The sequence below is a fragment of the Ctenopharyngodon idella genome, chromosome 5 (assembly GCF_019924925.1).
Source record: "Ctenopharyngodon idella isolate HZGC_01 chromosome 5, HZGC01, whole genome shotgun sequence".
Lineage (NCBI taxonomy): Eukaryota > Metazoa > Chordata > Actinopteri > Cypriniformes > Xenocyprididae > Ctenopharyngodon > Ctenopharyngodon idella.
Window position 1 is genome coordinate 17,959,042 of NC_067224.1, and position 14,487 is coordinate 17,973,528.

At 37.2% G+C, this 14,487-nt stretch overlaps 2 protein-coding genes across 2 annotated transcripts in view; one reads left to right on the forward strand and one right to left on the reverse strand.

Moving 5' to 3' along the window:
• poc5 (POC5 centriolar protein homolog (Chlamydomonas)) overlaps window positions 1–14,487 on the forward strand; it is a 703,663-nt gene that overhangs the window by 614,463 nt on the left and 74,713 nt on the right. The window lies entirely within an intron of this gene.
• iqgap2 (IQ motif containing GTPase activating protein 2) overlaps window positions 1–14,487 on the reverse strand; it is a 61,705-nt gene that overhangs the window by 36,709 nt on the left and 10,509 nt on the right. The window contains exons 3-5 of the mRNA XM_051893430.1: window positions 3,643–3,799; window positions 2,456–2,533; window positions 226–302 (exon numbers count right to left, since the gene is read on the reverse strand). Coding sequence (XP_051749390.1) covers window positions 226–302; window positions 2,456–2,533; window positions 3,643–3,799 — 312 coding nt within the window. The remainder of the gene's footprint in view (window positions 1–225; window positions 303–2,455; window positions 2,534–3,642; window positions 3,800–14,487) is intronic.

Sequence of the window (14,487 nt, forward strand, 5' to 3'; positions counted from 1 at the left end):
CAAAAGGAAGCAGCAGTCATACACGCTGATGCTCTGCAACCCTGTTGTCATAACTGAGAGATCGAGAAACCATGACCACAAAGTAACCGCCATTTTTTATCATTTCAGGTTATGAAACCTGGTAAAGCAAGCAAACCTCTTCAGTCCACAGCTTGTAAACACTTTTTCAATATTGAGTGAAAGAACAGAATGAGGAGTAGAAAAACATCAGAAGGTCTATAATACCTCAGCGCATGAATGCAGTAGATCACCTTGGGCATATTCTTGCGATCATATACATCGGTGGTCTCAGGATAGAATATCTGAAAGAGAAAATGCAATTTTTTTATATAAATAATACCTTGGACACCTCAAGATTATAAAGGAATAGGCCTTTAAAGGCGCAGTTCAAACAAAATTAAAAATTCTAGTTGTGTCCCGAATACACTATGCACTTATAAACTATTAATTATGCACTAAGTCAGGGGTGTCCAAACTCAGCCTCAACAAACCTGCCTGAAAGTTTCTAGTATGTCTAGTAAGACCTTGATTAGCTGGTTCAGGTGTGTTTAAAGGGTTAGTTCACCCAAAAATGAAAATTCTGTCATTAATTACTCACCCTCATGTCGTTCCACACCCCTAAGACCTTCGTTTATCTTAGGAACACAAATTAAGATATTTTTGATAAAATCCGATGGCTCAGTGAGGCCTGCATTGCCAGCAAGACAATTAACACTTTCAGATGCCCAGAAAGCTACTAAAAACATATTTAAAACCGTTCATGTGACTACAGTGGTTCAACCTTAACGTTATGAAGCAATGTTCTTTATGTTCTTTATTCAACAATATCTAGTAATGAGCGATTTCAAAACACTACTTCATGAAGCTTTGAAGATTTACGAATCATTTGTTTTGAATCAGTGGTTCGGAGCGTGTATCAAACTGCCAAAGTCACGCCCCCCAGTGATGAACCACTGAAATTTCGAAACACTTATGACGTAACGAAGCCTCGTTTACTGAAATCACGTGACTTTGGCAGTTTGATACACGCTCCGAACCACTGATTCGAAACAAAAGATTGGTAAAGCTTTGAAGCTTCATGAAGCAGTGTTTTGAAATCGCCCATCATTGATATTGTTGAATAAAGTCGGGTTTTTTTTGTTTTTTTTGGCGCACAAAAAGTATTTTTTCGGTTAATTAAGTGCGTCATCCTGGTATTTAAAGTGTACTTTTTCTTTTTGGAATTTTCAGTGTGAACACACTACTTTATACTAAAAAACATCATAGAATTGTGTGTAAGTATGCAAATTAGGATGCACCTGTCTTTGTTTACTCACTGTCATCACTCACCATTTATCATGTCATCATTACCCTCATTATTTTGAAGAACGCTTGATTCTCAACATTCTTCAAAATATCTTGTTTTGTGTTCCACATAATTTTAAAGTCATTCAGGTTTGGAACGACATGAGGGTGAGTAAATAATGACAGAATGTTCATTTTTGGGTGAACTAACTCTTTTTTTTGCATTCTAAAGAATTGTGTGCTGCCAACTACACTGCAACAGTTTGGGAAGGGCTTTTTTTGTCCCAACACGACAATGGCCATGTGCACTAAGCAAGATCCATATAGAAATGATTTAGTGAGTCTGTGAACTGGCCATCACAAAATCCAGACTTGAACCCCACTGAACACCTTTGGAATGGACTGAATAGCAACCGTGAATCAGACCCCCAACACCCCAAATCAATGCCTGACCTCACTGATGCTCATGTCTGAAAAGTAGCAACTCATCACAGCCATGTTTAAATCTTCCATGTAGCATTTTTAGTCTTCTGTTAAAATTACTTTTTACGATCGACTGAACTTTAGGTAATGCATACGCTAGGTATTATGAAGGACGCTAGGTTTGAAGGACTTCAAAAAACAGCCTCCGATTCACAAAATGCGCTGTCAAACGCCGAGATAAGGTGCAGTTTGCCTTGCAGTGTCAGTGTTTATATGCCTTAAATTTGTTTGTTTCTATAAGCTACAAAATATGTGGAAGACTGAATCGATGCAGGAGTTATAGGCCTAATATTCTGAAATAGTGACAGTAATAGGGTTGGGCCAAAAGACGATGCCAACCCTAGACAGTAAATGCATTAATAATGTATGTTCTCTCTTTGATAATTCAAAAGTATGATCAGATATTATGGCATTGCAGTAATTATTACAGTGAATGCTTAAGCAAAGTTTTATTATAAATAATAATAGCTAGGCCTATTTTTATTTGGGGGTTGTTTTTTTCCCCATGAACCCCTTACCCCCTTACCAACTGGAGCTTCCACAAAAAATACTAAGTACACAGTTTGATTCCAACTGGTTACTCCTTTAAATGCAAGTGTAATAAATGTTTACTTCAAAGAGAGAGGATGGCAAAGATATGCGTCAGTGTGTGTGTGTGTTTCTTTAAAAGTGTGTACTTGTGCCTCACCTTGGGCAAACCAACAGACTCCATGGCTCTGAGCCACTGCACAGTGTTATCTGTGTGTCTGAAATGTAGTCCTGAGTGCTGGAGAAAGTGCAAAACAAAATAAATAAATACAACAGTAACACATTAATACACATATTGTTTAAACTGAATTTTATATAAAGCTGCTTTGGAAATCTTAAGAGTCTTCTCCTTCTGTTTTCTTTGTAATATGTGTAACAGAAATGAGGTAATAAGCAACTGTTTAAACGTTTGGGGTCAGTAAGATTTTTTTTTTTTTTTTTTTAAGAAATTATACTTTTTTAAGAAAAACCCAACACAATATATATATATATATATATATATATATAAACTGTGACATATTATACCGAAAAATTCTTCAAGCAGTGGACTACCAGTAAAATTCATAAAAATTTGGAACCAAAAATTATTCAGACACTTTGACCTGACCATGTTTTGCTTAAGTGTTTTCTGACATAATTAAGATTAATTTTTTCTGACACAGTTTAACTCTGAGATCTTGTCATATTTTATTACCATTTTTTTAAACTATAGTGAATAAACTGTATTAAGGAATGAAATGTTCAAGGTGTCTGAATAAGTTTTGGTTTGACTGTATATAAACTTACTAACACCAAACTTTTGAATGATATTTACTCACAATTTATTACACACAATTTAACCAGGTGCTAAATGCTCTAAAATAGTGCTAAAAAAAAAAACGTAATTAGTTTCAGCACAAACATGCCACCTCTGCATGCTGTGCCGTGCAAATTGAATTCAGCCCAAACATTTTGGTTGTGTTTGCATCATTACCTGATTTGCATAATTTCTTTAGTGAACTGGGCACTAAAACAATGCAAACAGCATGTGCAAATAAACAACACTATCAGTGGGCACAATTCAATCTGAATTCCCCCTTCTGTTATTTCTTCTCCCATGGGAATGAGACATTCAGGATGTGAGGATGTCTGTGTTGCATTAAGGAAAAGGCACATCCTGACAAAGCACTGTGACATACTGGCTATGTTCACAGTCAGTGTTTGGAACTGACATCTATATTTACTAACAGGTGTGACTTACAAAATGTACTTTTTAGGAGTGTCTGTGTGAATGTAGGGTAACATACCGCATTTGTGTGCTGAGTTAAACAATATCTAAAAGCAAGAAAAACCTCAGAAAATCAGTACCTTATAACGAGATTGGTCCCTGTCATAAATCTTCTTCTCTGACACCAACTGCGGAGCAAAAAACGTGGCCAGTTTGCCAAGGTAGACACCATTCCTCAAGCCGTTCTCCAGTTCTGTGGTAGGAGGCAGCTGCTCCTCCAGGCAGGCCTCCATCCATCTGAAATCAAAAGGTTAGAGTTTCAGCTACTCACACAAAGACCACATACTGAAATTTAATACACTGATAGTAAACGCTTAACTACCAGGTTTTTCACTACAGTATCAAATCAACACTTTCAAATGACAGCAACATGCTTTTAACATGCATTATTTATTGAATATACTTCCAAAACGGAGATTTCTTCAGGAAAACGAGTGAGCTGCTTTAAAAATTACAGGTTAAACCTTTAAATGAATTACAGAAGAAGAAGGGTTAAATAAAATGGAACTTGGGCACTCAATCGATTAATAAACACTTTATAAAGTGTTCACTTCATAAATAAAGCATCATTAAACATGAGTTAATGCTATTTTTAAAATTATAAAAGAAGTAAAAATGTAGCAATTAGGACATGCCTAAAAAATGTATACCAGACTACAGTTCACTACAGTTCACTAGCAGTTTAAAGCCCGGGACAAACCAAGACGACATCAAACTAGCAACGACGAAAGCCGACTGTGTTGTCGCCTCTCGTCGGCTTCATCTTGGCCAAAAAGCTGTGCTTGAACACACCAAGGCGACTGTCAGCTAGCACATGCATTCTGCGCCTGTGTGTAAGGAAATATCTGTCTATATCAGCAGATATAAATTGTCTATTCTCGTCATTCAAAAAAGGGAACCTGAAACTAGGACTGCAGATATTCAGCCCATTAACAAAGCAGCGCTTCCTTACCATTTTAAATATCAATCACGCTGATCACTTTCTTCATTCCAGTCGGCTCATGTTATTATGAAAATATTCGTGAATTCGAATGCTCGGGTAAGATGATGTAAAATTATAACAGCCTTCTGGCTGTACCATCTTGACTTCTTTGCTTGCTTTCATCACTTTCGCTTTTATTCTCATGCAATGACTCGTTCGCTAATGCCGGGTTCAGACTACACAATATTTTTTCGGTTACGATAGTCACTGTGTCACATTATACGATTTTGACTCCTAAAATCTTGTCATGTCGTCGACAAGAAACAAAGACAACTGAGGTAACATGTTTTATTTACCTTTTTTCACCCTCGAGGAAACATCATAAATGCAGGAGTATTGTTGCCATAGCTTCACAAACATTTACTGCATTGCAAAATTCTACCTAGCAGGAACAATACTATTGTCTCTCTTTTATTTCATTTCTCTTTCATCTCTTTCTGCATGTTTAAAAGCATGTGTTTTCACGCTTCTGTGCTTCTATTGGCCAGTGTCACACATGTCGTGGATGACCGAAAAAAATGTAAACATGCTAGTCTTTCTGTCGTGATGTCGTGAAGCATCGCAGACGCAGCATCGGTTGTCGTCCACTATGACACACTACACGAGCTGAAATGATCAAATCTTGCGTACCGATGGCCAATGTCGTTTACGAATCCCCACGACACCCTAACAGATCGTGGCAAAATCGGGCTAAAATCGTGTAGTCTGAACCGGGCATAAGCTAAACAGCCGTTCAGAGTTCTTTCACCGACGGCCCGACGCGGATTCAACATGCTGAATCGGTCAGAAAATCCCAGACGGTGTCCGTCTAGAGCCAACGTGTGGAACACACCGAAAAAACTTGCCGGCCTTAATAGATAACTGAGATCTCACAGAGCTTCCGTTCTAACAGCAAAAACAATTAGTTTGTCCTTCGGATATACTGCAAATCTTAATTATTAATATTAATTTCAGATGTAAGAGTTCCTCAAGCACACCCAAATGACAAAATCTCAGTTCCCCCAAAAAGTGAAACCAAGAGGACCACAACCTGTTTGTGTGACGTTCTCTCATTTCTTTGGCAAACCCAACAAGTCACCTGGAGAAGTTATCTGTCAGTATTCCAATTCCTCTCAATGAGTTATTTGCCTTGTGTAAAACTTTTTGGGGCAATAACCTGAGCTGTAAATGCCACGTGACTACCAGCAGGGGCTAACTAGACCATGCTAACCAGTCCAACTCTGACCCACTGGCAAAACTTGTGTTTTCTACATAAAAGCCTGGTGGCTTTTCTGTCACGAAGATTTAATATTAAGGTTACGTTACTACAGTCACCCTTCATCCTCCGAGTTGTTAACATAGGAACTGAAAATTCAGCTTTGTCATCACATGAATAAATGACATTTTTAAATTTTATTAAATCAGAAGATAGAAGTTATTTTACATTGTAATAATATTTCACTTTTTTTTTTTTTTTTAATTAAATAAATGAAGCCTTGGTGAGCATAAGCAGCCTTATCTATGTGTATATATTTAAAAATTTTAATTAAACCTTGTTTTCTTTCAAAAAAAAAAAAAAAAAAAAGGTTAAACAAAAATATTATTAGGTTTTTAATGTGCAATAATAACTGAAAATTATAGTTATAATATAGCTGCATTATGGACTAGTTTATTAGCCTGCAGTCTCATTAAGGATGCATCCACTTCACTGTTCAGTTTTCCAGATCACTGAATCACTGAAATTCACCTGGATTATTCAGCACAAGAAACTACATTCCAAACTGATTGCTAGTCAGTAACCAGCTGACAAAAGTGACCTTTGACATGTTCAGAGAAAGCTATATTGTCATGGCACCTACACTGGCATATCTTTTCTCTTGCCAGTGAGGGAATCTGGCATTGGGCCCTGTAGAGCTGCCCAACCAACTGACAGCTAAGTGTCCTGCCTTCAGCTCACAAATATGGAGACGTCTATATTTAAAGTGCCCCCATTATGCTATTTTAGGTCCCATTTTGTATGGGGGTCTATTACAACAGGATTACATGCATCCAAGATGATTTTCTCACAATGTACATTGCAGCATCACCTCTTTTTTCACAGTGTCTGAAACAGCTCGATGAAGGATTCGGTTTCTCTAAACCACTCCTTTCCGAGAGCCTACTCTGCTCTGATTGGTCAGATGGCCCAGTCTGTTGTGATTGATCTACCGCTTACAGCATGTGACGGAAACGAAACAGCCTTTACTATATCTGAATTTCAGCTCCGGAGGCTTCCTTGTACACACAGTGATATGGACAGTAACAATAGCATTGGGTTTACAGTATCAATTCAAACATGAGTCCTTGTCCTTTGGAAGTGCATGCAATGTATTTGCTTTCGCAGCAAGAAAACAGCGTTTTCTTGACATGTCGACAATACGAACCATACTCTCCGAGGCCTCAGCTACAACTAAAGCGATTGTGTGCGGGTCAAAGTAGACGTTGTTCCCGGGAAGCCAATGAAGACCATAGGCCAATATTATGCAAATTTATTACAAAACTATGTAGGTGAGTGCAGGAAGTAAGACTGGAATTACTGACGACTCGTTTCAGGCTTTCTTTTTATAACTCCATTTATTATCCATTTTGATCTTCGAAGCTTTGCAGACCTTTTATATTCACAAGCTATATAATGTATGTAATATCCGAAAAAGCATGAGAGGGGCATTTAAAAAGATCCAATATCTGTAAATCAGAGGTCATCTGTTTTACTTATTTATTTATACTTAAAGGGATAGTTCACCCAAAAATGAAAATTTGATGTTTATCTGCTTACCCCCAGGGCATCCAAGATGTAGGTGACTTTGTTTCTTCAGTAGAACACAAATGATGATTTTTAACTCCAACTTTTAATTTTTTACCTCTAAAACACCACTATGTCCAACTGCCTTGCGCATTCGGTGTGTGAGGTCTGACAATGGAAGTGATGTGTCGCACTCATTGAAGTATATGCGCGAGACATCACTTCCGTCATCAGAACGCGTTTTCAGACCTCACACACCGGATGCTCAAGGCAGTTGGACATAGTGGTGTTTTAGAGGTGAAAAATGATATAAATATTGTTGGGTTTCTCACACAAACCGATGGTTTCGTGTCTTAGGACATCAATGTGTCGTCACGAGCCGCAGGGTTTAATTTGGATTTGTCTGTGCATGTTTTTTTGATAGATGGAGTTACCATTGACAAGCATTATACAACTAACAGACCGCAACGGTTGGAGTTAAAAATCATAATTTGTGTTCTACTGAAGAAACAAAGTCACCCAGATCTTGGATGCCCTGGGGGTAAGCAGATAAACATCAAATTTTCATTTTTGGGTGAACTATCCCTTTAAGTATAAGGGTCTATAATCAGTGTTAGAACTAACAGAGCTGGTTAGGTAAGAAACCTTACGCTAATACACTGAAGAAAGTTAAACTATGCAGTGAATCAGTTAAAATGCCAAGACTTTGCTGTTGTTTGCAAACCTTTAGTTAATCATCTACTAAGTCACTCTTGAGTTGGGTGGCTTAACTGAGTTCATTAGCATAGTCAAGAGTTGATCAATTCTGGGGTCATAGGTGAGGTCACAGGCACGCTTAGGTACAACACAATCGATGAGGAGGTACTTGCTTTTATTATGCCCGTAGTGGTATATAATATGTTGATATTTTTGATCAAAGAAACCCTCTCTGATATTTGATGCTTTCTTTAAATGAGCCAAAAGATGACATTCCTTGCATGTCCATCCAGCTCTTTAGGTTTATTTAATTAAAGACAACATGGCAATGGCAAAGAAAACATTCTGCCCAGACATGTGTCAGCAATTCCCCAGCCTCCCACAAAACCTGCCCTGTTTCAACACAGCCCATCTGCTAGAGTGCCTCAAAATCACACTTGTACATGAGATTGCATCAGTGATATCTAACCAAGATTGTGACAGAACAGTTTCAGAGCAATATATAATGAATATGTCGGAAGAATAACAGGAAAATTAACTATTTCAGGTTAAACAATCGATATGTATATGACAGCTTGCTATAAAAGAGGCGAAATTGAGTATTTGCCAATAAAATTGTGCCTTTCAAAGCAGAAAATGTATTTACATTCTGTCACCTGATGGAGTTTGGGTTCCTTGCCACTGTCATCTCTGGCTTGCTTGGTTGGGGACACTTAGGGTGTACTCACACTAGGCACAGTTGCCTTGAACCGAGCCCGAGCGTGATTATCCCCCCTCCCCACTCCCCCGCTGGCCTGCACTCTGGCTGGAGCACGCTTGCGTCATATATGATGCAACTTTTTGAATTGAGGAAAACAGGAAGAAATGCACTTTCGCTAAGATACAGCCTAATATATATTATCATTTATGATAATCGAGTTTCACTTGCACGTATCAGAGGATTACAAAGGCAGCTGATGTTAATGGAGGAATTTGCAGCCTTCCTCGCAAACTACAATTCCTGTTTATCAAAGGTGAGAAGCAGACCCATTATAAACCTAAATACACTCGAATTAATTACATGAATTGATAAGTGTACTATCAGAGTAGTAAAAAAGATGTTTGCTGTCATAATGTTGACAGTAGTACACACAAAAGTAGCAGCTGTTCTGTGCTCAGGCACGGTTAGCGCTCACACTGCATGCGAACCGCGAACTGCATTAATTTTATATTTCACTGGTTAATTTGACAGAGGTCTTGAACTTTATATAAACAGCACTGATAATGGATCAGTGAAACGGCCCATTGTAGAAATGCCCTACTTGCAGATCAATTTGTCACCCGTGATTAATGTATTCATTATTAAGCTGTGATGTAAAAGGGAAAAATAAGTCAATTTCAAGCTTTTAAAACCCCGCCAGCCTTTCTGGCAAAGGTATAACATCTAATACACATGGTTCTTAACTGGTTTTGCTCCAGTTCATCAAACTCAGCAAGCTACCTATGTTTATTGTACAAAAGTATACAACAACAATATTTCTGTCCTTAAATGCAAACATTAAATGGTAAATTATACATCATTATTCACATTTAACATTTTTTTTCTTCTCTGCCAACAGACCCTATGAGAAAAGATGACACACTTCTAGGTCATGACCACTATTATTATTTTAAAAATGATATACCCATTGCTTACAAAAATGTGTTCTGAATGGCCATCAATGAAGAAAGATGTTTATTAGACTACAGTACCAGAAAAGGCTAACTAGACTATGCTAACCAACCAAAACTTGACCCCTTGGAAGTATCAAATTGGTCATGTGACCACAACATGGCAGCCACCATTACGCTGCATTCACACGGGGCGTCGGCGTCAACGCTTGACGGAGGGCATGTCTAAAGCTCGGTGCTGACGTGACCATCATAGTGACAACAGCCAATCACATTACTTTCCAGTGTTGCATGAACGCAATTGGCTAACACTGCTCTAGGGTATTTTCATAAAGCGATCTGATTGGCTGACGCCTGCATTGGCGCTTGAAAAGTTGAGAAATTTTCAACTTCTGCTGCGAGCAACACGAGTGAAGCGACGCGAGTGAATCGACTCAAGTGGAGTGAAGCGACGCAAGTGAAGCGATGCGACGGAACCCACAATTCAGTTCGGCAACGCGTGACGCCACCCATTCAAAGTAAATGAGAAGCGTTAATGCCAACGCCCCGTGTGAATGCAGCAATAGGGTGGCTTGGCACTGATCTGACTAGAGTCTTCATTTCCTGTGAGTAAGCACTTTAAACTTGTTTGTCAAAAGAACTTATTTGTTGCTGTATCAGGATATGTGGCAGGCCAGATCAGAAGAGGAGTATCCGGCTGTTGTGCACACCTCTCCCCATCCCCGCTGCTCTCTACCAAACAATGTAGCCGTCTGTTACACTGTCTATGAGAGATCTGACTGTGTACAGCATTCAGGCGATGCTTTCCTGTGATTGTTAGGCTGCAGGGGTTCAAACTGAAAGAAACATTCAAAGCTCTGCTCCAGACTGGCCACGACTCATAATAAACAGCTTTGACTAATATGTTGCTTAAACAGTTTTAACATACTGTGCATACTTTTAAAAAAAGCAGTTTAAAACAGCGTTACTAGTCTTGAGGTGAGTGTTCTGATAGTGAAACTGTACCGAGAACACACTGTGGGATAATATTGCTTCAGCTGGGGAAGGAACAAAGCAATGGACCAAAAATATCTATTTAGACTTGCAGTTTACTGTCAGACAAACAGGACTGAGGCACAGAGGTCAATATTCACTTACATGACTTTTCACTTATTTTTCTGATTGTATGCGTCTGGCATGCTACTGAACTGAAAACCCTTACCTGTACAAAACAGAGTCTGTGTGCTGCATGCTTAATTTAAAATAAGTGTTTTTTTGTCTTCTTTGATGCAGTGTTAATTTTGTCATCATAATTTCCGTCAACGACATTTTTTCACGGACGAAAACGAGACGATGACTAAATAAAAATGCGTTTTGAATAACTAAAACTATGACTAAAATCGACTCTAATTTTCGTCAACGAATAAAAATGAGATGAAGATGATAAAGAGGGACGATTTGGGAAGATATCCAGTCAGGACTGCTGTCCCGTGTGGAAGATGCGCACATTTGAAGTGTAACGTGCTGATCTAACCGCGAGAAATTTAATTTAATTTCTATTTAATTCATAGTAAACTACTGTATCTAAGAACATTATTTGACAAATTATTCTATATATTTTACAAGTATAAGGGTTATTATAGTTATAATAACTAAACCTAAAACCATAAAAAAATCTTCATTACTTGAAATGAACGTAAAAAACTATATAGACGTTTAAAAGCAAAAACTAAAAGACGACACCAAATGAAAGCAGAAAAACTTAAAATCAAATCTAATTAAAATTTTAAACAAAAACTAGCCTATAAGTAAAGTGCAGTTGGTTGTCTTAAGTGAACATAAGTTTGGAGAATATCAGACGTATATCAGTGTATTGGATCTGTGTATTGTTAGAGAAATGCTTACTTAATGCATTACAATTTAACTAAATTAGATTTTAGTCGACTAAATCTATACTAAAACTAAAATAATTTCCAATGACTAAAATATGACTAAAACTAAATCGCATTTTAGTCAAAAGACTATGACTAAAACTAAATCAGAATTTGCTATCAAAATTAACACTGATGAATTTAAAGTTCAAAAGAACAGCATTTATTTTAAATGTAAATCTTTTGTAACAATAAAAATGTACTGTTACTTTTGATCAATTCGATGCATTCTTGCTGAATAAAAGTATTAACTTCTTTCAAAAAAACAAAAAATAAAAAACTTACTTACCCCAAACTAGTGTATATTATTGAAACATAATCTTGATAAACCAGTTTTGGAGAGTTCTGTCTTTCTCCATTCAAGTGAACAGGAGATATACTTGGCCAGAGGCATTAAGATGGCCACCGAATTAACTGACCTGCCTTAAAATGGCATTGTATAGTAAATTAAAATGACTATTTCAGTGAATGGAATTATGATAACAACACTAACTTTACCCTATTTTTATATAAAGATTTATGATTTCCAATTTTCCAGACTTGGCAGACAAAGCAGACAAGTATCAACAGTATAACCTGGAAAGATGAGAATGGAAAAAATGCTACTGTAGCACTAAAGTAAACTCTAAAAAAGTCTCTAATCTTGAATGAGAAATATAAGCTCCTAAAAAGACGACAATAGAAGACTAATTAACCGCATTCTCAAATGTATGATAGACATGTTACTCACTCAAAACTGTTGTGACTAATGAGGTTTAGGGAATTACACAATGACAAAGTTAGACATGGAAAAAGTTTCACAACTAGGCCCCCCTATCTAAAATAACCCATGCTCTGTTTGCTTAAGTCAGCAGGTACAAAGTTTCCCAGTCACAGTACTGGAAAGGGTTTGGGATTGTGTAAGAAGTTATGTTTGTCAGCTGCAACAACAGTCCAATAGATATATAATTGACATACAATTATATAAATTATGCAGATCAGTTCACAGCTGTATAAAAACTAGAGACGAAGGGTTTTCAATTTGAGGTCCCAGGACCCCAGGAGGCCACAAAGGTATGCTGGGGGCATTGCTGTAAAAATCTGAGTAAACTAGTGCAAAAAAAAAAAAAAGTTTTTTTTTTTTTTTTTTTTTTTTTATGAATTACTTCATTGTGTCTTGTGTGCACTACTATTCAAAAATGTTTGGGGTTAGTAAGATTTTTCATGTTTTTAATAGAAGTCTAAAAATCAAAAATACAGTTAAAATAGTAATTTTGTAAAATATTATTACAATAAATTATTTAAATGAACAAGTAAATAAAAAACCTTTGAATGGTAGTATATAAAATGTAATTAAATAAAAATAAAATAAAATAAAAATTAGATAAATCTTTAGTAGAAATTAATTAGAAATTATTGTGATTATTAGATTTAATTAAAATGAAATGGACAAAAGCAAACACGTGGTTATAAAAAATAATGAAAACATTTGACTGTATGGATTCCAAAAGCTAGAACTTGCCAGGTGTAATGAAGTCTGAGAATATATTAAGGCTAGTAACATCTTCACTTTACTGGACTACAAAAAAACAAGCAAAATGCTTTTACCAAAACCACCACACTAAATTGCTGTTTTAATTGTTAAAATCCTGCACAGCAGGCATCAGATATGTAGTGAAACCTGTGGGCCTCTAGCGGTGACTCCTGTCCTGACGTCTCCGTGGAACACAGGGATGACATGTTACTCCCTTACTAACAAGCAGATTAGTGACCAGCCTTATAATCCTGATCCAACACGACAGGGTTCCCAGAACAGAGGCTTTGCAACAAAGTCATGGCCAAAACTGTGCTGCTAGGAAAGTCAGGATGTGTAACAATTGATTCATTAAAGGATTAGTTCACTTTTAAAGTTATAATTACCCCAAGCTTTACTCACCCTCATGCCATCCTACAGTAGGTGTATATGACTTTCTTCTTTCTGATGAACACAATTGGAGAAATATTAATAAATATCCTGACGCATACAAGCTTTATAATAGCAGTGAACAGGGGTCATGAGTACGAGCTGAAGAAAGTGCCTCCATCCATCCATCATAAACATACTCCACACGGCTCTGGGGGGTTAATAAAAGGCCTTCTGAAGCAAAGCAATGCATTTGTGTAAAAAAAAAAAAAAAAATCCACATTTAACACCACCTTCCGTATTCAGGTTATGAAGAAGGTGTAAACTGGTGTCGCGTCAGTTAAGCTTTTTCCGTAAGTTGAATAGGGAAGGCGTAGGACATAGCGTAAGCTTTTAAACTGGAAGAGTTTTACACTTTCTTCGTAATTTGAATACGGAAGGCGGTCTGGTGGAAGCTAGATATTTTACTTCATAACTTGTTAAATATGGATTTTTTTTTTTTTTTTTTTTTTACACAAACGCATCGATTCACTTCAGAAGGCCTTTATTAACCCCCCGGAGCCGTGTGGAGTACACGTTTATGATGGATGGATGTGGATGGAAGCACTTTCTTCAGCTTCATACTCGTTGGTATCACTCACTGCCATTACAAAGCTTGGATGCATCAGGATATTTATTACTATTTCTCCAAATGTGTTTATCAGAAAGAAGAATGTCATATACACCTAGGATGGCTTTAGAGTGAGTAAAGCTTGGGGTAATTTTCATTTGAAAGTGAACTAACCCTTTAATTCATTAACTTGCACACTTTGCTCTGATTTTACAATTTTATCATCCTGTCAACAGACAAACTGCACAGAATTTTGAACTATTATATTGAGAAGTGAAAAAAATGTCCTCATCTCAGAACAATGCACACTGCAATACTCCCTCACATTCTTTCATGCTTTCATCAGATGTGGGTCAAGTTCCCAGTGATACAAATGGCCGCTAATGCATTTAACTGCTCTCTGTGTCTTGACAGCAAAACAAGTCCCAACCCTC